The 23,315-nt window shown below is 39.6% G+C and overlaps 1 protein-coding gene across 10 annotated transcripts in view; it reads left to right on the top strand.

Moving 5' to 3' along the window:
* Positions 1-23,315, top strand: part of MPDZ (multiple PDZ domain crumbs cell polarity complex component) — a 117,179-nt gene that overhangs the window by 60,535 nt on the left and 33,329 nt on the right. For 5 of the 10 annotated variants that reach the window (XM_069961962.1, XM_069961960.1, XM_069961965.1 and 2 more), the window contains 16 exons: positions 4,300-4,404; positions 5,210-5,302; positions 5,420-5,597; positions 6,502-6,612; positions 7,058-7,141; positions 8,263-8,358; positions 10,627-10,698; positions 13,781-13,934; positions 14,668-14,864; positions 15,540-15,631; positions 17,742-17,832; positions 19,451-19,531; positions 21,148-21,240; positions 21,323-21,397; positions 21,481-21,661; positions 23,044-23,189. In XM_069961962.1, coding sequence (XP_069818063.1) covers positions 4,300-4,404; positions 5,210-5,302; positions 5,420-5,597; positions 6,502-6,612; positions 7,058-7,141; positions 8,263-8,358; positions 10,627-10,698; positions 13,781-13,934; positions 14,668-14,864; positions 15,540-15,631; positions 17,742-17,832; positions 19,451-19,531; positions 21,148-21,240; positions 21,323-21,397; positions 21,481-21,661; positions 23,044-23,189 — 1,849 coding nt within the window. The remainder of the gene's footprint in view (positions 1-4,299; positions 4,405-5,209; positions 5,303-5,419; positions 5,598-6,501; positions 6,613-7,057; positions 7,142-8,262; positions 8,359-10,626; positions 10,699-13,780; positions 13,935-14,667; positions 14,865-15,539; positions 15,632-17,741; positions 17,833-19,450; positions 19,532-21,147; positions 21,241-21,322; positions 21,398-21,480; positions 21,662-23,043; positions 23,190-23,315) is intronic. The other 5 variants (XM_069961968.1, XM_069961967.1, XM_069961966.1 and 2 more) reach the window with 2 other exon arrangements.

The following is a 23,315-nucleotide window of genomic DNA, read 5'->3' as shown; positions in this document are numbered from 1 at the left end:
ATGCGAATTGACCACAATATTGTTAATGATAGCCACGTTAGCCAAGTAGTCCGTGAATTGTACTTGTAATAAGAAAAATGGGATGAATAAAAACATGTTTGCCATAAAACTATTTATGATAAAATAAAAGGAGTAAATGAGAGTTCATTACTTTCTATGGATTCAGTCAGTTTATTATTAAGCAAAATTTTGAAGGAAGAAAAAAAAAAAAAAAAAAAGAATTTTTCCCCTCCTCCTATAGACAACACATTTTGTATTGAAAGCAAAATCTTGATCATGCATTCATGAGTTGTTTATCTGACTCCTACTCATTGGATGTCAGTCAAAAAACCCAGGTGCCAGGCAGTGGATCAAATTCATTTTAGCTGTGATATCGTCATGTTTATTGGCTAATTCCCAAAGCACTTGTGTTGGTAGCCACCAGCTGTGATGCTTGATTAAGGTGCTGGTGGGCTTCATGGTATTTTTATCTCCCTTGATTCAATTTAGTACATAATATGAAATCAAATAAAAATTATGTATATTCTTCTGTCAGAGCAATGCTCTTCAGGTCTTTATTAGAGGGAGCGTATTATTGACAATTTTGTAACTCGTTCCTTGCCGTGTAAATTGCAGAAAACAAGCTTTTACTCAGAAATATAATCGTTCATTAGGAATGCCGCCATCAAAATGTACACAACAGCATAATCCAGAAATTATAAGCCATTATGCCGACCTATCCGTGTTTTCTAGGACATGGATCATTTGCATTGGAGGCTGAGCCTCGTACTGCAGTGTGTAAGCCCGTCAATCAGGGATTTAAAGCTTTCTATAATCTCATTTCTACTGGTCAGTTGTTGGCTTTAGGTGACTTTTCTGACGTGTCTGAACAGAGCGACTAACAGTCTAGTAAAGAAAAAGACACTTTTACTTCTCTTTATATGCCAGTTTTGACGTTAAAAAGGTCACACATTTTTGTGCAAAATTTGTGACTTTTTGGTGAGCTGAGCGTTTTTGCAATCCGTTTCTTTCATCCGTTGCAAAAAAAAACAAAAGATGCAGTTGTGTGCATCTGTTTTAATCCGTTTTTTTATTGACTTCCATTATAAAAAAAAAAACGCATCCATTTTTTTTACATACACAAAAGTGAGGCCAGCCACGTTTTTGTGTACGTTAAAAAAAGCGATGCGTTTTGATCCGTTTTTCTTTTTATAATGGAAGTCAATTGAAAAACTGACGCACACAACTGCATCCGTTTTTTCCATCCGTTTTTTTTTTTTTTTTGCAAAAACGTAGTGTGGACCCAGCCTTATGCTCTATTGCCACACGAAAAAATAAAAAAGGGAGTGGGGCTTGGTGTTAAAGGGGGCATTGCACACACAGCCTGTCAGATTTAGGCTGCATTCCCACGTTTCGTGATCCTGACGGATCACGGACGTGGAATGCATGTACTGGAGCCCCCGCGCCTGGACAGCATCTGTAGTTAGATGCTGAGAGCGGGGGAGACTGTATTCATAAGTAACAGCACCGCGCGGCTGATTCATTACAGCGCCGCGCTTATGAATACAGTCTCCCCCGCTCTCAGCATCTAATTACAGATGCTGTCCGGGCGCGGGGGGGGGCTCCAGTACATGCATTCCACGTCCGTGAATGTGCAGGAACACTATATATATATATATATATATATATATATATATATATATATATATATATATATATATTAGTCATGGACCCAATTAGATGCCATCTTGTAATTGTAGGGAAAAGAAAACTTTTCAAATTCATCTTTGGCACAGACTTTTGTTGCCTGTGCAACCATATTCTCCTTTTAGAGCTCACCACATAATATGGTGTCCAATAGAACATGGCAATTTGTATTTTTCATCAGATATTCACATAGTCATCAATAACTTTTATATTATTAATGTCTGAAACACAGACACTTAAAGGGATACTCTAGAGAAATAAAAATGTTTTTAAATAATTCAATGTCAGAAAGTTATACTGATTTGTACTTATCAGCTGCTGTATGCTCTGCAGGAAGTGGTGTTTTCTTTCCAGTCTGACATGGTGCTCTTTGCTGCCACCTCTGTCCATGACAGGAGCTGTCCAGAGCAGAAGAGGTTTCCTATAGGGAGTGGCTCCTGCTATGGACAGTTCCTGTCTTGGACAGGGGTGGCAGCAGAGAGCGCTGTGTGTCAGACTTGAAACAATACATCACTTTCTGTAGGGCATACAGCAGCTAATAAGTATTGATAGAAATGAATCTCTTAAATAGAAGTAATTTACAAACCTGTATAATTTTCTGGCACTAGTTGATTTAAAAACTGTTTTTTTCTGTACCCCTTTAATACAGTCCTAAGTATTATTTCACAACCGCACATATTCTGGGCAATAACTTTTATGATGAATTCTGCTTAGGCAATGGCTAAAAATAAAAATACTTGCCTTTGTTGACACTTCATCACTGACTGTATCACAGAACTCAGTCCTGCTGCACATCTATGTGAGGGTCAGTAGAATGAATTGCTTGTTTAGCCAATCTGTGTTTGAGGTGGGACACCACTGTGGCCTCTGATTGACTAGGCAGTTCTTTGTGCTGGTCCTAACCCTAGAAGTGCTGCTGTGTAATAGGACCATGACAGCTGTGGGGAAGCGCGGAAGGTAAGTATTGCATTTTTTGTTTTTCTTTTTAGGTCCTGTCCAAACATAATTTTTCATATATCTGATCCATTGGAATACCCCTTTAGTTATGGAAACACGTAGCATAGATCTGCAGTGATTATGTTATGGTGTCAGATCTACAGCATGTCCGTTTTGATGTCAGAACCAGTGTGGATCTGCAGGTTTTTCCTATTAACTTTAGCGGGGAAGTGATAATCACATTCTGCAACAAATCCACATGATTTATTTTATAGATTTATTTTCTTACATTTCTTATGGCCCCTGGCACCAGGAAAAAAAAAAACATTCTGAATAGAAAAAAAGAAAGTCTGCTAGGGGTTCCCCTCTGTTTATTTCCCTTGGTGACACTCTCTCCATGCTCTATTGGTGATGGTCTAAAATAGTTGTATCAAAACAGCCAAACAAAAGGCTGAGAGTGAACTGGAGTGAAGGAGCTGGTGAGCATAGTGTAATTTACTACTGTATTACTGTAATTTACAGGGGGAAAAAAACCATTGATAGTTGTTCCAGTGGATAGGCAATAAATAGTTGATTAGCAGGGTGCTGACACAGCACTCTGTTACTGCAATCTTGGCTCCTATCAAAGTGAATAGGAGTCGAGGCTGCAGTACCCTGGTGCCACAACTATACGGAGTGCTTCCAACCCCGGACGCAAAATAGAAAGAACTGATGTGTGCATGACTGACGGGCAGAAATTTGTACTAGCCTGGCCCAGTCTGGTGCACTGATCTGCTCTCCTCTAGATGGCATTACATTGTTATCTGCACATGCACACTTTGCCTAGCACAGGTCATCACTAGAGGCAATGAGACTAACCCGCTCTGTGTGTGTGCAGATCAGTCTAAGGCTGCAGATTAGAGCGCATTTTCCACCATTCACATCATAAGTACTTGAGCTGGGCCAGGCTGAAAGTACAGACTTCTGCCTGTCAGTCTAAGGTCTGTGGGCATGCAGGGCTTATGCAGATCAGGCTTTACCCCAGGCTGTATCCCTTATTTTGCACTGGGGCACTGGATTTCAATAAGGGCCATATATATATATATATATATATATATATATATTCTACACAGCCTTTAGTTTAGACAATAAAAATCTGCTTCCAGGGCTGCATAAAATTGTCACTTTAAAAACACAGACATGTTAAAAGTTTTGACCAGTCAGGGTCTTCATGCTCAGACCTTCACCGATTGTTCTAAAACCCAAAGAAGCACAGAAATGTGCGTTGAACTTCCCAACTTGCTCCGGTCTCCTACAGAAGTTGGCTCCTATAGTAAGCCTGCCGTCCTATTTCCTGGAGTCAGATAGAGCAGCGATCCTGAGTCAGGAACACAACCATGTGGTTCACCGACTCTATCATCAGTAGGGGTCTGAACAACCAGACTGATCAAACAGTATGACGTGTCTCTAGGATTGTAACATCTTCAAAAAAAAAAATCCAAATCTGCAGCAAAAATAGCTGCAGTGACTACATATTGCAGTGTTATTACTTTTTATCTCCTCATATTCTCATATGTTAACCAACAGCTAACTCTCTAGGGCTAATCCACTAGTAAAGGTTTGACTTTGTCTTTTCATCTTAGAGAACATCCTGTAACCTGGAAGCATAAATGTTCACTGCAACCTTTTCTCTTATAGCATTACATATGTTCCAAGTGAAAATTTGGAAGCCCATCGGGCGAGTATTGGGCAGCTGAGTGAAGGAACTGTGCCGCTAGATCTATTTACTGTACAGAACAATAGGTGAGCACTACACTGGGCCTAATGTTTAGAAAATAGATTATATACATAATAAATCAGTGGAAGTGGCTTAATAAACAGAAGTGGTTGTGAGCTAGAAGAATATGGTCTGAAATTGGAGCAAACATCTATAAAATCCAATGAACTTTGGTTGACAGATAGGTTCAGTTGTCGTATTACTTACTGTGCTGAAGCTGTAGGCTTGGGAACACAAAGGTAGATTGCTGCCATGGATCTGTGGCTGTGGGGAACAATACTAGCTCTGTATTTTTACCCTTAACAGCTGCCAGTTCCCAGACTGCCCGCTGCCCCCTGTTGTTCTCTTCTTCAGAACTTCTGTTGCTGTGCAGTGCAGACAGGAAATCACCACTTGGCATATTATGCAGGGCGGGTGAGCGCTATTAGGGCCCGTTACACTGTGGAAAATAGGCGGGAATTCCGAGAGGAATCTCAGCCCTGGACTCCGCTCAGAATTCCACCTGCCTCAATGACTTGTCAATTCTTTCAGCGGAGAGCCGCGGAAGCCCCATATACTTAACGTTGAGGCAGTGAGGCAGGCGGAATTCTGAACAGAGTCCATGGCGGGTATTCTGCTAGGAATTTCCGCCTGTTTTCCTCATTTTGAATGGGCCCTTATATTCCCCATAACTACAACCACATAATAAATTAGTACTATACACCGGTCAACCACTTTAACCCACCCTGATGAATATTTCTGACTTATCACTATGACTTGTCGAAATTGGAAGGTTGTTTTAAAATGTCTGAGATAATGGGATGAATCTTTTTCTCTTGTGTTCTTTTTCAGTGATGCTCCTGAGCTGCCAGAGCGCGAAGAAGGAGAAGGGGAGGAAAGTGAACTGGAAAATGCTGCATTCAGCAACTGGAATAACCCAAGAAGGTATGCACATGTACTTCAGAAACTCCAAGAATGCTTGGAACACCTTTGCGCACATCAGTGCTGTATATGTTTGTAATATTCATGAGCTTATTTCTGTACTTTATCTTCGTCCCCCAGGGTAGAGCTTTGGCGAGAGCCTGGAAAATCTCTGGGGATAAGCATTGTTGGTGGCAGAGGCATGGGGAGCCGTTTAAGCAATGGGGAAGTAATGAGAGGAATCTTCATCAAACATATCCTAGAGGACAGTCCTGCAGGGAAGAATGGAACACTGAAAACTGGAGATAGGATTGTGGAGGTAAAATTGGGCAACAACTGGGCACCTAACTTTTATGTGAACATATGGTTCTTTGATGAACAAAGCCTTGAGTATTGTTCCCGCGCCTGCAGAAATATATTAGACAACAAATGCAATTTCCTTGTGTTGGAGTATGCCATATAAATATTAGCACACCATAAGAAGAATCACACGTGTTATCTTTTTTGTTTTCTAATATACTACTTTTAGCTTACTGTGTACACTACAATATACAGTAAGAAATTAGAATATGCTCACAATATGGCTAGTAAGATGATTTCTTCTTTAATTTGTCTCAGGACGCTGAGGTTATATGAAATTATGCACACAATCTATAAATGTATAAAAATTCAGCATCTTCCTAATGGTCTCCCGTGACTCATTTTAAAGGCGTCCTTCGATATTATCTGAGATTATTTTATTTCCAAAATAGATAAGTACCAGCAATTGTCCCAGTGAAACTTGGAAACATAAACTGAGACTTGAGTGAGTGGGACTTGGCACCATGCTGTGGATTTTCCCTCAACTAGATTACCATCCTCAATCTTAAATTGTCTCTTTCTGTTTGCTTTAATGAGTCGACAGTCAGCCGTAAGCTTCAGATTAACTTCTGAGAACCCAGTCTACAATGGTGATCCTAGCAGTAAAGCCATTTAGAAAATCACTTCCAACGTAAAGCTATTGTACCAAGGCTTTTTGCTCAATAAAGCCTATTACTGACATCTATTTATAACACCTCTCTAGTGCATACATGCATCAGTGCAGTGGCCATAGGAGGGGACTTTTTTCCTTTTTTTCCTCTACATTCAGCTTTGGGATTTTTTTTAAGGTAGCGCATGAGATCTCCTTAAGTTTTAGAAGTTACCTTTGAGAGCCTTCTGCAATTTAATGACCTGAATTTCAGGTGGATGGCACTGATCTCCGAGACGCCAGTCATGAGCAGGCGGTAGAGGCCATAAGAAGAGCTGGAAATCCCGTTGTCTTTCTGGTGCAGAGTATTGTGAACAGACCCAGAGTAAGTACCAGAAAATCTTGCTTACTAGGAGGAGGAGACGGCTGGGCAGTATTATCAATGAGCTGTGATTATTTAATCTGTTATTTCTTCTACGCCATATACTATCCAGGGTAGAGTTATACATTTATGTAAGTAGGGTCCATATAACAGCAAGGAAAGTGTGTGTCCCAGAATTTAGCACTGTCAGGGGTTGTGGACATGTGTATGGCAGTGTATGGCTTCAAGTGTATTGTTACGTCTGTATACACTAACATGAAAAATCATTATGCTCAATAATATTTTACAATACTGATGTATAATTACTAGAATTTAGACTGACTTTGCTCAATAGCCAATACAGACCTTTGACCTTTTTTATTTTTTCACTTAATTTGACCCTCACCCCCCAATTATGGTTTCTGATTCATATGAATTTACAGAATGTTTCCTTAATTTTCTTCTCTAGCCTGAATCTTTGTATTGCTCTTCATCTGCCTCCACTTTCAGGGGGCAGCCACATACTAACCCCTTCTCTCACAACACATCCAAGGTAAATATTCTGCTTGAAATATCTGCTTGTCATTCGCTTTGCTTGCTAGTCTAATAACGCTTGTAAAAGGTAGTAAACATGCCTAGGGGGATCTATAAAACCACGTGCCTTCAAATACTTTTGCTAAATGTGCCAAAATCTTTGTTTTTGGTTTGCATCTGTCCAGAGAAAGAGACATTCCTAGGAAGAGTTGTAAAATTAAAAATCGTAAAATTGTGCACCATATTTCAGCATGAAATTTTGCAGCCCATGTAGACAAGCCAGGAGGTGGCATAAGGAAGGGAAGCGTGTCTTGGATGCCAAACATATTAATATTATATAGTAATTGGCACAATCTGCTCCCAATTGACTAATAAATTCATGCATAAGTCGACTCTATTAGTAAATAAAATAGTAAGGAAAAAAAGGGCAGACTAGATGGACCCTATCTTTCTTTCTGCCAACAACCTTCTGTGCTTTTAAATCCCCCCCCAGTGATGGAACTCTTACTGGTTTGCATTATAGAGAATGGGAAATCACCAATTTTAAACCTCAATTATCTGAATGTACCATGGACTACTTCCTGGCCCTGTATCCAATTCCTTTATAGACTCACTATTAACAGAAAAACTAAGCAAACCAAATAAATGTGATAAAATAACAAAATTTATATTTTGGAAAAATTATTGACTTTCCAACAGGGATGAGATGCAAGGTTTGACTGGAACTGGGCCTATTGGCAACTATGTTTTTGTTGCAGCACATCAGCAGTACAGTTTCCCCATACTGTATACCTTTCTTCCCACATACTTTCCATCCCCCCATGTTTCCCACTGTACATCATCTCACCACTCCTGCCCCCCCCCCCCCCCTGCAGCTTGTATTCAGCAGGTGTGGGCGGAGCATAAAAAGTCTGGCACTGATTGGCTGATGCTCAGCCACCCATTGTTAGGGATCTGGTCAGCTGACTGTAACTAGGGCTTATTTTAGGAGAAGGGCTTATATTTCAAGCCTTCTCCAAAAAGTCTGCAAAATTGTGCTAGTTTTTCTTTTTGGAGTAGTTCTTATTTTTGGAGAAACACAGTATGTTTTATTTTTATATGCTTAATAAATAGTAATTTATAATTTATTTTATTTTTTAGAAGCAAAGCTTGCCTTTACAGAGCACCTTTGGTACTAAACCTCTCTTCAGATGCACTAACCCATTCGCTGACCCCTCTCAGTTCTCCACTAACAAGGTTGGATGTTTTTAACTTGTTTGTCTTTTTCTCTCTTTTTGTTGGTGAAACAAAAAAAGTCTGAGTTGCACTTCTTGCCTAGCTAGCCGAACAGTAACAACTTTCACCACTGAAGAGCTGGATTATTATATGGTGAAACATCCTCCATAGAAATGTATTTGTTCTTTCCTGAAAATTAATAAAACCAGCTGCCTCCCATTCTTTATGTTAATGATGCGTGCCATTTACTTCTACCTACTGTGCACCATTTTCTCTTTATGGCTTTTCACTTTTTTAGTTTAGCTTGACACGTTCCGCATGGCAGTGGATTTTCTGCTGCGGATCCGCAGCACATTTGACTAAATAATTGGGCACAGCATCAAATCCGCACTGTTTAATCTGCTGCGGATTCAGTGACCCATGTTAAACGGCCTTTACAGATAGCAGGGAGGGTGTTGGGCTATGTTCACATTTAATACTAGACAAAATTTGTGGTATGTGTTGGCAAACTAAAAGACTGGTATGCCAGCATCTACTGTGACGAATCTGCACAAAATGTATTGATTTGTTTAGTAGTGATAATGTTCATTTCCAAGCACATACAGGTCTTATTTATTTGTTTCTTTGTTTGCTTTGGAGTCACCTGTACCACAAACATAGTTTAGTAGAAGTGAACATACCAATAAACAGCAGATCCAAGTGTGAACAGAGGGGAGAGAATACTTGGAGGGCAGCTCACACAGCCTGTAGATGATAGAGCACACACAAAGCAATTAGAAGGAAAGTATTAGCTTTGTAGAGGAAAAGCAGAGCTTAAACAGCAAACCATAGAAGCTCTGAAAAGAACCTAAGCAACATGTTTAATAAAGACCTATAAAGTGTTTATAAGTTTAAAGCAAGTATTTTAAAAATAAAAGCCCTTCAAAGTATTCATAATATGTAAGCATATATTTTTATGCTTAATAAGTGTCTAATAGGTTTTCCAGTTCCTTTAAAGGGGATGCTCTTTTTAAACAATCGTTGTTAGAAAGTTATATAGATTTGTAATTTACTGCTATTTAAAAAAATCTCAAAACTTCTAGTACTTATCAGCTGCTGTATGCCCTACAGGAAATGGGGTGATCTTTCTAGTCTGACACGTGCTCTCTGCTGCTACCCCTGTCTGCGATAGGGACTGTCCAAAGCAGGAGATGTTTTCCATTGGGATTTGCTACCGCTTTGGATAGTTCACGTCGCAGACAGAAGTGGCAGCAGGGAGCACTGTGTCAGACTGAAAAGAAAACTCCACCCCGTGCAAGGCAAACAGCAGCTGATAAGTACTGAAAGGCTTGAGATTTTTAAATAGAAGTAAACTATAATTCTATGAAACTTTCTGACACTAGTTGATTGGAAAGAATTTTTATTCACCGGAGTACCCCGTTAAATAAAATGCTATAAATAATAATCTCTGTGCATTTACCACAACACTCTGCTTCTTAGTGACTCAGTTGGTCACCTGTATATTTCCCTGGCCACATTAGTGCTGTTACTATGCATGACATATCAGCACTGTGGCAAGTAATTGACCACCACAGCCATGTGATTTGTCCTCCACCTAGACACTATATTGTCAGGCAGTAACACCTACAGAGGGCTGCCTGACAACCCAATCAGTGTAGAAGTCTGAAGGAAACTCTGCAGTAAGTATATGTATACTCATTTTGTGCCTTTGTTTTTACGAATCATAATATCCCTTTTAATGTTTACTAGATTTGTGGCAACCATAAGAGCTTAGATAGTAGACAGAACTCTTATTACCTTACCTTATTTTCCATACATTATGAAGTGCCTTTTTTCCTCTTATTTGCTTTGTTTATTGGATTAGAGAGAATTTGTCACATTGAAAATACATGAGATTATAGATTAGGGGGAGCAAAATACATTGATATATAGTGTTGCGAGAAAAGTTCCAGATAACTTTATCAATGTCTGTTTCTGCTCACTCTGGGTTAAGTAGTCAAGTGGGTGGTCCTGCGCAGTGATGGACAGCTATCTGTGTATAAATGAGCCTGTAGAGAGCTGTCAGTCACTGAGTAGTACCACCCATTTGACTACATAGCCCAGAGTGAGCTGAGATTTATAATAAGAAATGACAAGTTATCCTGTAAGTTTTCCCACTAAATGTTATATTGATCTGCTCAGCTCCTGCTGCTCAATGCAGCAAGAGCTGCACTTTTTCATCCTGTTATCTGTACAAATTCTAAGATTGCATTTTTTATTATTTAAGATTCTGTTCTCTTGTCACTGTAGGGCACTATGAATCCGGTTAGAATTGCTTTCCGTTGTTCCCCAACTAACCCCTTTGCTCCCACGCCATTTAAGGTTTGTCTGATGCCATTCAAGTACCTGGCCCTAGCACTCCATTGTTATCGTGCGCTTGTTTGTGTTCCATCTATAATGTGATGCTGTTTATCACTCTTAGTGAAGCATGTATTGATTGTCTCAGGATAGGTTCTCACATGGCAGATCTTTCTGCTGACTGTTCTCGACACAAATCCGCTTTAAAATCAAATAACCTGTAGATTGTTTAGAGGATTTAAAAAAAATCACTTGAAAGGTGAGAAGTCCACAGTGAAAATCCAGAAGTTGATACACCCTTACTACCAAATCTGCACAGCAGGTTAGTTTCTATGCAGGAAATTCAGATTTGTTCAGTCCCCACAGGAATTTCTGCTATGTCAGCATTTATCCTAATGAGAACTTTCATGCTGTGCCCTCCATTGTTTTTATTGTTATTCGTGAAGCATGGTAACCCAGTGGTTGAGGTTTTGTATACAGTATTTGTTTAGATTTTTGCATGATCGTTTTAAAACCATCAGTTTTACTTGTGAACTACAGTGCATGTGTGGTTTTATTTTGATGGGAATCTGTTCTTAACTTTTCTTTGGAGGAGACCACTAAGATGGAACAGGTATGCTACGGTATATGCACAGTGGTTTAGACCTGGGTAATACCTGGGTTGGCTTAATTATTTTGGATTGGTGACCTGGGACCATCTTAGACCACTTCATTAGGTCAGGTGCACAGCATGCACCTAGGATCACTTGAGGATTGGAAACCCACTTCATATTCAAAGAGTACCTGTCATTAAAAATATCTTTTGACAGGTTTCATTTCTGAGACCCATTGTGTTTAGGAGATATAGGGCCCTATTAAATATTAAAGTATATACGTTACCTCTGTGTCTTCCTCTCTTCTCCCCGCAGCTGCTGGTGCAACTTCAGAGCTGGTCTCTGAAGTGACAGTCTGCTTAGCCAATCGCTGGATGGGGCGGACACGGTTGGTGATTAGCTCAGCAGTCTGTTACTTCAGAGACCGGGTCTGAAGTTGCTCCAGTGGCTGCAGAAAGAACACTGAAAGACACGGGGGAGCATGGACACCTAATGTATATACTTTCATATTACACTTTTAAAGCAAGAACTGCATGGATATCACTAATGATGTCCGTGCAGCCCTTGCTGCATGATGATCCAGTCATGTAATGATCTAACAGATCGGTGCTTGTTTACAGTTATGATGGGGCCATGTAATGCGGCCCATACTGCATCCAGGTACAGAGTGTGGCAGCAGTGCAATCCACTTACTGGACACTCGCTAATTCTGACAATGTAGCCTCATAGACTTGCATTGTCATAACTAGCTGATTAGGAGATACAGTACAGCTAGGGAGTAAATTGTGCTTCTGCATGGATTCAGATTATTCTCATTTATGGGACTCATTGATGTCCTGCTTTTTTGATGCACATATCTTGGCACGTGATGCATGCCAAAAAATTTTTGTGTGAACCTGGCCTAAGCATTTGGCCAAGCATTTCTTTACCTGCTGCTGAAGATGGACACCATTGTACAGTAGGTCATTATAGCCCACAACCTGCAGCAGGACAGAAGAAAGGCAGAGGACTAAAGAAAAAAGTGCTTTGCTACACACCTCTTTCGACTCTGTCCACTGATCAGTGGGGTTCAGAATACCTAGGTTGGTCAAATTTAAAGTGACAGAGAGACTTTAAAGTGTACCTGTCATTATAACTTTCTAAATCAACAGTAGAGGTGATATAAAGCAAGTTTGCAATTTACGTTCATTATTTTTTTTTGCTGTTCTTATGCTGTAAACACAAAGCTGAACTTACCAGAAATCCAGGTCCAGTCTCCTGAAGGCAGATTTTCTGACTTATGCTGGTTGAAAAGAAAAAAAAAACACAGACCAAATACAGGAATTCCAGGCAGTACTGAGTGTCCCGGCTTAATGTGTCTGTCAATCACATGACTGCCTTTTCTCTGTGAGCGCTCAGCTGGGCCTGGGATACACTGGACTTCCTGTTTTCTGACACTTTCCTGTTTTTGAGAAAAAAAAAGTCAGAAAACAGGAAGTGCCAAGTGAATAATAATAATGAATGTATATTGCAAACTTTGGTCAGTATGACTTAGTACACTGTATTTATCGTAATGCAGTATAGTCATGATTGTCCCTGCCTGGGCTGTTTAAGAAGAAGGGGAGTTTGATTATCAGGTTCTTCACCACCTGCAAACCCTTCTCTGCCTTCTAGGTTAATTATATCTAGCATTTTGCGCTCCAGGGAATACAGGATGGAAGCCAGATTACTTGCTGGTCTCACTTAGCTTAACCAAAGGATCATCATAATTATTTCAGAACTTTGGCGTACCAACTTTACAAACAGTCAAACAGTTTAGCTATGCTTTATTGGCTAGGGGTATTTCATATTTTCAGGTCCTGGATAATTAGTTTTTCTTGACCATATCACCAGGAAGATATTTGAAAGCCATTAGTACTACAGATCAATTAAAGGGGTTGTCCAGATTTTTAGGTTATTTGACAATTGCTGATCGTCCACCAGTATTTAAGCATCGTCAGACAGGATTTTGAATGTTGAAACAGCAAATCTCCTCCACCCCCAAATACCGCTCAACCAATGGAAATTGACTTTTTAACACAATAACATGTTTAAGGGGTGACTTACTAAACCTAAAAGTAACATCAAGGATCTAGACATAAACCTGGAGAAGTCAAAAGTAACTGATTATTTGATGTGTTTGTGTGTATATGTGGAATATATTTATACAGTACAATTCCTTTATTCCTGTAGTTGTCAAATTATCAGAATTTCTGGACTGTTGGACAATCGTGGAACAGTAAATAAGAATATATAACCTTCAGAAAGAAATCACAAAATCGGATCTATAACATTGTACTGTGTAACCAGTTGAACAGCTCAGTAGATTGTCTTAAGTCAGTCTTGTATTTCATGCTTTGTGAAGTTCTACAGTTTTGTGCTAGATTACAAGACTTTCATGATCATCAGATGCTGGATTAAAGGAAGTTCACTGTATATTTATATCTGTATTATTTAGATATATTGCTTAATAATAATAAAATCATCTCTTTTAGGCTTCTAGTAATTCTGATTCAGACTCTGAAAAGACAGCCTTTTCCAATCTAGTTACTGGACCAGTAACCTCAGTGAGTTCTGACAGTGCTCCACTAGGCACTACTACATCCAGCGGAGATCCTGAAAAAGAGGACGAGTTTGGCTACAGTTGGAGTAAGTTACCAAAAATATTTTTCGGGAACCCATATTCATGGTTTGTGAAGGTTTCCATATGACAAGCTTTTATTAGAGATGAGCGCAACTCGAGCATGCTCAAGACCATTGGCTCGCATTTGACTACCGGTGGCTGTAGAAGTTGGATGCAGCCCCAGGGAGTCTGGGAAAATATGGATACAGCTTATGGTTGTATCTAGGTTTTCCAGGCAGCCTTAGGGATGCATCCAACTTCTTCAGCCACCAGTAACCAAATGCCAAACAATCGGATTCGAGCATGCTTTTACAGATACTACCCAAGCAAGCATTCTCTAAAGGTTACTATTCTCAGTCACTGTGTTTTTTATTAGGATAACCAGAGAATCGTGGAGGTTAACAAATAATGGTAAGTGGGAAGATTGCAGAAAGGGGATACTGATGTTTAAAGAAAGAAAATCACATTTTTCCGCCACAAACACAAAGGTTTTCTTGGCTTTTAGCTTGCACTATACGTTGGTTTCTAGCTTCCATACTGCGTGAATCCTGCCTCAGCTCACAAATCACCAATATAACTGGGTTATCTATAGATAGTAGTTTGGAACCTCTCTGTTTGGTGAACTGGTGGTAATAATGTGTTGTGGTTGCTAGGGGACCTCTGCACATTTTTCTCCCAGTTTTGCAGCAAAGAGCTAATTACTCATGTCTGTTCTTAGTATGATGGACTTGTTAATTAGAGCTTCTTCCTCCCATTTAGGAAAGATATCACAGCGCTATGGAAATCTGCCAGGAGAGTTGCATATGATAGAGTTGGAGAAAGGGAAGACTGGATTGGGCCTGAGCCTTGCTGGAAACAAAGACCGATCACGAATGAGCGTCTTCATCGTGGGGATTGATCCAAATGGAGCAGCTGGCAAAGATGGCCGGTTGCAGATTGCCGATGAGTTATTAGAGGCAAGTATATGTCAATAAGCCACCAGTGAATACATCCATTGTAGTTAGAAATTAAGATTCTGAATTAGCAGCGGAAGATAAAGATTCCTTTTGAATGGAAAGTTCTGAGATTTCAATGAGTGGAAGCAAAGGTATCTTAATGAATCTTTTATCGGTAATAAATACAAAATAAATGGTGCAGGGTGTATAAATGGGTTTTTATGGCATTATAAATTTACAGAAATACCAAATAATAAAAATTAACAAAATGTTTAAAGGCTGAAAGTCTCATGCACGTCTATGTCTGTTTTGTGCTAGGAAACCAATAAGGCATGGTGGCCCCTCGCTGTATATCCTTATGTCTCCGTTTTATGTTTTTTTTTTTGTTTTTTTTTAAATATATTGAGGCTCCATTTATTCCCCCATGCATATTGCTTCAAGAAAAGAATATCTCATTAAATATAACATGACACAGAGTCCATGCAAGAGGTGGAGCCGAAGAGTAGCATATAGGTGCATGGGACTTTATTGTACCTCCTGAATGCCTTTGAGCAACCCTCTGCTGGAGATTGGCCCTCACGTTTTTTAAATAGAACTAATCCATTTCTTCTGGTAGCTATATAAAAAAAATATTTTCTATGCCAGCAGGATATCAGAAAAGTTACTTATTTCCTGTTACTTTTTTTACCTTAATAGATTAATGGACAAATCTTATATGGAAGAAGTCATCAGAATGCCTCCTCAATCATCAAATGTGCACCATCTAAGGTCAAAATAATTTTTATCAGGTAAAAAAAAAACTAACAAAAATAGTCTTCCATATACACACACACACACACACACACGTAACAAATATATACCGTATATATTCCATATGCCTTATATTGCATTTTTATGCATGTATTCTGTTTTAATATATATTTAATATTCCGTTTTGGAATTACTGATTTTTTTTCTAAGGGTACAAGCTGCCTTTTGGCAAACTTAGTGTATAATGTCTGCCAGGAATGAATTGGCATCTCACTGTTCCAGCTTTATGACATTCTACTATACTGTTGGTTTGACAATCCTTGATGGGACTGGTACAGTACCTATCTTTCTAATCAATTGCTTCCTAATTTCAATTAAAATTACAAAAGGGATGACCTAAGGGCAGCGTGATCTTCTTTAATAATGTAAAGAGGAGTTTAGTGAAAAGAGTTTGGGCGGACAGCTAAGCTGATAGGTAGATATCTTTGGAATGCATCTAAAGCTAATTAAAGAGTTGGCGCTTCCCTCCCAGATTAGTTTTCATTATTTACGTATGTGTCATTCAAAGGCATAATACACAATTTGCATGCTGGTTTATGCCCACATTAGAAAAGATACTCATACATTTTTTTACCCTTTAGACTCCTTTCTTTCTTTTGCCCAAAATCTGTAGGGAAAAAAAGCCCAAAATTGAAAATTTGTTCTGTTTCAAGAGATACCATGGAGACATATAGTCCAAATGAAGTCCATCAGTATTACACTTTTTTAAATATATCTTTACTCTTTCCATTAGAGTAGAACACATGTAGTCCTTACTAATATGCAGCCCAGGACCAGCTTTATGGGGGATCATTAAGATCCCACTCTCTGAGGAAGCAGTATTCTGTCCATACCGTCAAGGTGCATGAACTCACATCTATTGACTGATCACCTTCAAGAAATAAATTTTAACCTAGTGCATGTTAGTATTTTTTTTTCCTCTATGGAGTAAAGGTTTATATAAAAAAACTGCAATAAAACAAGACATACATAAAATGTTCTGGCGGAAAAGATGACCCAGTTAAAATTTTCAGTTAAAATATAGAGTTTGGGATATACTCACAATATAAGACTTACCCGTCTCCCAACACACATCAAATAAAAATTTATAAAAAACATCAGACAGCAGCGAGATCTGAGAGGCAGAGAAGGAGGTACAGTAATACTGGTAGGTGTGTGGCTCAGAGCCTCAGATACGGTAGAGTGTTATCTCTTCTTTCCGGATGCCTGAAGCTTGCTCTGCCCTTCATACGATCACTGCACATGGCAGCATGCATCCCTCTTTGAGCTCTCCCCATCGTATGTGGCGACCGCAGATTGTCCAGTCTGTTTCCGAAGTTTTTTAGCAACACCCGGCGTATAAGACAACCCCTGACTTGAGAAGATTTTCCTGGGTTAAAAAGTAGTCTTATACGCAGGAAAATACAGTACATTACAGAAAAAGGGTTGTGGTATCTACACAATTTCGTACAGGAGCATATTCATAACAATAAGAGTACAGAAAGAAGTGCACTTAAGTGGCCCAGTTCCATTAGAAACACCTATATAAGAAGGTACATGCTAACAGTAAAATTACAGCAGTCATTATGCTATCTATGACCTTGACGTTATTGAGGCATCCCAGTCAAGCCAAGGTCGTGATCTGGCTTAATCCCTTTATACGCCAAGTCAGAAAAAAAAATTTCTACGTATAAATTTACGATAGTAATGCTGAACCCACAAGTGATTGGGACTTTCATAAGACTTTTAGCACTGTGTTTTTCTGTGTGATGAAGCGCTCCTCTTTGTGACATGCCTGTCATCTGCTCAGCCATTTGGTAGAGCGCTATTCCTGTAGGCGTGTTGATTAACTGATGTTTGTTTAAAAAATTCCTGTGACACACACATGCCTTGGCAATACAGCAGACAGATTTATAGAGGTTTCTGCTCTTGTTGGTGTTTGATGGGTTCCTTTCCAGAGAAATGAAGACAAGAAAACTCTTTTCCCATTTTTAGGACAGGTGCCCATGTGAGCATATAAATTATGTTAACATTTACATATATGTCAACATTTTACAAGCTGGTTAGGAAAAGCATTGCTGATTTCTGACTTCATGTATTTTCTAAAAGGAATAAAGACGCTGTAAGCCAAATGGCGGTGTGCCCTGTGAAAACGACTGAGCTGTGCCCTTCCAACTCTTCTGCCTTTCCAAGTCAAGAGGTAGACATCACACTGACACATTTACATAATAGTGTCTGTTTCTCTAGCAGGGAGACATGTGGACAGAACTTTTAATGCAGCCCAGGAAAGCTGGCTGGCGGCGTGCACGATGTGTTGTGTAGGAGGAGTGCAGCGGGGACCCATGCTGAGCTGTTCGCTCTTGGCTTTAGTGATTAATGGCCAGAGCTGTACTGCCAGATCTGTCATATTGTGAATATTTGCCACTGTGTACATTTGGCCTGAACTCTGCAGATTCGAATGGTATACAGAGGTGTGTTCACAGGTTTCCCTATCTCTACTTCTGTGTAACGAACTGTAGGCCTCACCTGTAAAAATGGAATTATTTTTTTTACATTTAATTAAAAACCAAAAAAAGTGTAGATTTGCCTATAACAACAGGGAAAACAAGTATTCGGTAGAAGGAGTATATATTTGATGGCTTGACTTGTACTCTAAGGCTGGGTTCACACTACGTATGTTTCAATCAGTATTGTGGTCCTCATATTGCAACCAAAACCAGGAGTGGATTGAAAACACAGAAAGGATCTGTTCACACAATGTTGAAATTGAGTGGATGGCCGCCATATAACAGTAAATAACTGCCATTATTTCACTATAACAGCCGTTGTTTTAAAATTTCAACATTGTGTGAACAGATCCTTTCTGTGTATTCAATTCACTCCTAGTTTTGGTTGCAATATGAGGACCACAATACTGACTGAAATATACGTAGTGTGAACCCAGCCTAAGGGTGCGTTCACACGTACAGGATCTGCAGCAGATTTGCTGTGTTCAGTTATTTAGTTACCTTGATATTAAATCTGCTGCGGATCTGCACCATCAAATCAGCTGCAGATCCTGTATGTGTGAACGCACCCTCAAACTGCTGTTTAAGGAATACTCCAGCACCTCCCCTCTTAATTCTTTATTACATTATTACTGTGTTTAAACCCACCACACTTATAGCCATGCAATTAAAGCGGATCACATGGTCGATATAAGAAAAATACCATTTTGTAGCCTTTGGTGCCCCGATTCCAATGCTGTTTTTTCTTGGTTATTATATAGTTATATAGCTTTTTTTTCTGAATTATCAAGTGGGTGGGAGCTTTACTTTAAAAAGGAGCTAAGATTGACACCGTAACATAAGGTTTAGGGTCACATGACCAAGACAGCCACCTAATGTAAGTTTGTGGGGCTGTCTTGCTTACATAGACATTTTGAGGAAAGAGGCACACAATCTGAACACAAGATAACAATAACTAATAAAAACTTTTGAGAAGTCTCTGTGACGTGTCAAACTTTTAGTTTTTTGGTGACTGGTACACTCTTAGAAGGCAAAGCAGTTCATGTCTTAGGGGTAGGAGTGATAAGTTATGTGAAGAGAAAAACTGCCAGGAACAAGCGGAGGTGTGTGAGCCCTCCCATAGACATGCTGTTTGGCGCTGAGGCAGGCGGCATTACACAGCCTAGAGCTCTCCGTCGTGTAATTCTGCTGATTTTGCTCAGTGTGCACATACCCTTATAAAAAAAAGTGTATGTTTTTGACCCAACACCCTTTTCGACTATTTGCTGTGCTGTTTAACATAGCCAGTATTAATGATTCTTTTCCTTTCAGAATGATGAGAATGTTCCAAGTGTGGCACCTCTATTGAATTTCAGCTCCTTTAAAAATGTCATCCATGTTAATTTGCCAAAGGTAATACCCTTCATCCTTCAGGTTACCATAATGATAATGTTCATTTCATCTTTACTGTGTAAATCGGGAAAGCAGTAGGATATAAGTACTTTTATCTTTACACCACGAACGGCTATGTGCTGGGAATAATTACAATCGCACTTAGATAGCACATTCCTCCTATGGGACGTAAAGAGCTTTTCGGCTAGAAAGCTGTTATATAAATGCCTGTAAGAGGGGGAAGGATGGTAGAACTGTGAGATGTGTATACGTAGTGTCAGAATGTGTTTCTTACTGAAAACATTAACAGACATGATAGTCTCTAGGGTAATGCCTCTCACTTGGTGAGCTAGGGTAAAAGGGATGGTATATACAACAATTAATAAAGGGATAAATCCAACCGGGATTATGACATGTGACCCTAGTTAAAGGTCCCATCAGACTTGCATCTTTCTTCAGATTGAGGTCTCCCAGAGGTGGTGTCGCCAGCAAATTGCACAGATCACCAGATTCAGCAGTTTTTGGCTTCCTGATCATTTCCAGCAGGCACAGACAGGCAAGAAGGAGCCAGAGAGCCCTCCATCTAAAGATACGTGCAGGTCCCATAGAAGGGCATCTAGGGGGCACATACCATAAGTGTCCTAGATGGATATACCCCCTTAAGGAATTACTGTCACTATCTAGAGATTGTGTGACGTGACAAAAGATTTTTTAATTTTTTTTTTTTAAGTGACTGTAATGTTTTATCCCTGGTGGTTTAACCATGCTCCTACAATGTGTCCTTTCTTCCTGCCTTTCACTGATTATACAGGTCATAGCCTGGCAGTGGGGAAAAGAACTATGTTAGCTCTAAACAGCCCACGTGTTTTCTGTATGTTTTCACTTGTTTTCTTTATCTGCTTGAAAAACGTCCATATTGTATGGACAGAAACGTTGCTTTTTCCTGTGAGCTTATAAATCACCAACACATATTTTGGTTGTGCTGCTGCCTTTTTTGGATTGTTTACTGGTGCACCAAAGGAACTCGGTGCGGGAGCTGGCACCCACATTCTTATTTGTCTTCTCGAGTGCCATGGATCTTTTTGCTACTATATGTTTTTAATAATTGATGTAACGCCAGTGTGTGTGTGTATATATATGTATGTATATATATATTATACAAAGATTTTTTACTAAATTTGGTCCCTGTCCCCAGTAAAATAGGGAATTCCAAATTAACAAAGCCCAGGCTAACATAGGGAGAGCATATGCATTATATATTATCCTTGTTTGGGTATAAACCCTAGTGCTGCAAGATCATAGTGGTAACCACTGATCCCCTTTCCCCTCTATATGAGAGAAAGCTGAGGACACTTGGCATACTTTCCTGCCCTGTACTACAACTTAGTCTATAAATAAAGTCATGTGCAATATCATAGCTAGAACGTTATTTTCCTAGAAAATTCACCGTTACCTAATTGCATTATTGGGTCCACTTTTCGATATAATAAAGTGGGAAGTACTAGTCTACTTTAGTGGTGCTGTATAAAAAATACTGGACCTTAGTAATGTAATGTTCTTGTGAGGACTGTGTTAGACTATTTATGCAACAGGTCTCTTCATAGTCGGTAAATGTCAATATTCTCTACCTCTTCTAGGACCAAGGAGGCCTGGGTATTGCTATAAGTGAAGAGGATACTGTTAATGGAGTAGTTATTAAAAGCTTAACGGACTATGGTGCAGCAGCGAAGGTGAGGGGTATCACAATTGGTTATAATATATTTTGGTACTGTAATTGGTACTAAATAGTTTTGGCATGTTTCTTCCATATAGGATGGTCGAATTAAAGTGGGTGACCGTGTCTTGGCAGTAGATGATGAACCAGTGGTGGGGGACCCTATTGAGAAGGTAGGTTGTGCTATTGTTACTGCCAACATCTCCCCCAATAATTATTATTTGAATTTGCTTAGTTTGATGTTTTTCCTCTGTAGGTTGTTAGTCTACTTAAGAAATCAAAAACGACTGTGAAGCTGACAATAAGTTCTGACGATAAAGACATCCAGCAAAACTATGCTTTACCACTGTCTACATTCACCCCCAGTGCTGCGGAGAAGAGAAGCAGCCAGCCGTGTCTACCACATATCAGCCTTCCAGAGCCAGAACCTGTCCATAGTAAGAACTAGTGTCTTTTCTTTTGCCATTTTAACTTTGAGCATGTTAATTTGTACATATACAGCATGTTTGCTTATTGAAAGTAAGACACAACAAACTGCCCTTTATACCATCTGGGAAAGTAAGAATCTCACTTGTATTGGCTCACTGCCCTGGCTAACTCTCTGGGATCCTTCCCCAGTTATACCTATAAGCCCTCAAATAGACAATGTCCTGAGGCATTGTCCAGAACCCCACTGATCGATAGAAACAGGAGAAACCTTGGGCTGTGTGCTTCACTCCCTGGCTTTCTGCCTTTATTTTCTTGCTGCGGGAGGCTGTCTCCATTGTAAATCTATAGAGCCTATGTCTTATAGCAAGCTTGGGGAGTGAGTCGCTTAGACGAGTGCTTCTCCTGGCTCTAAAGATCAGTAAGGGCTGTATTATACGGATAATCATTTGGGGTAATAGGGCTCTTAGGTTCTAAACACCTATGCCTCTACAACATGTCAGAGGTTTTTTTGAAGAGACAAGGGAATTTTAAAAATCTTTTACTAGATACTGCGAGGAGACAATTAATACCCCCTGCTTCAAAAGTCTGATGCAAATTGAGTAACAGGCCTACATGGCACCACATTTTCAATGTGTTTTAGATGCTGTTCTGCCTCACTTGGCAAGGGGTCTGGTTTAATGGAAATAAGTCATGGCTTCATGGGAAAGGGGTATGGCTTTCTTTCAGAGACAGCCCCACTCTTGTCTCCTGCTTGGGCGGGTTTTGCTGCTCAGTTCCATTGAAGTGAATAAAGCTTAATTGCAAACCGCACCTGAACTGGAGACAAGAGTCGTGTTGTCTCTGAAAGGAAGTGGCCATGTTTTTGTAGCACTGGATAACCCCTTTAAGTTATCTATCCATCTATCTATCTATCTATCTATCTATCTATCTATCTATCTATCTATCTATCCATCTATCTATCTACCTATCTGGTATTATTTATATAGCTTTTTGGATCATTATTTTTGCAATTATTGCACCTGGAGGCAGCAGAATACTCTGAATGATCATTGCATTATAAATACTTACTCAGTAATGAGTTTGTCCACCTTTCTGGGTGATCACAACAGATGTTGGTGATCAGATTCCACTATGGGGCAAACACCTACCTTTACCCATGCCGACTACAGGGGCTCTGTAAGTGCATGCAGTTCTCATAGTGTCTACCAAATGTTGTCTTCTACTGTACAGAGGAGAGGTAAACAGCTTGTGTGGGAGCTGATCATGATGCGGCGACCTGGTGTCAGGTGTCAGCTGTTTCTAATGCAGCGATCATACAGTGTAAACGTATACTATCAGTACTGTATTATAAAATAGGTTATCTTAAAAACCAGTTTTACACACTTTACAGGTGCTAGTCGATCATCAACTCCAGCGACATTTCCTTCCGATCCAACCACTTGTCCAATTATACCTGGATGTGAAACAACAATTGAAATATCTAAAGGGAGGACGGGTCTAGGACTTAGCATTGTTGGAGGTGCAGATACATTGCTTGTAAGTACATCTATGTATATAAATAAGTAACCGTAAATTTAGCAATACTTTACATGATGTGTCACATCACGTATATAGATATTCAAAGCCCAAAGTGTACCTCTCGAGGTATCGCCACTTTCCACA

Source organism: Dendropsophus ebraccatus, chromosome 3 (assembly GCF_027789765.1).
Source record: "Dendropsophus ebraccatus isolate aDenEbr1 chromosome 3, aDenEbr1.pat, whole genome shotgun sequence".
Lineage (NCBI taxonomy): Eukaryota > Metazoa > Chordata > Amphibia > Anura > Hylidae > Dendropsophus > Dendropsophus ebraccatus.
Note: the sequence above shows the minus strand (reverse complement) of the source record. Positions and strands in the feature narration are given on the sequence as shown.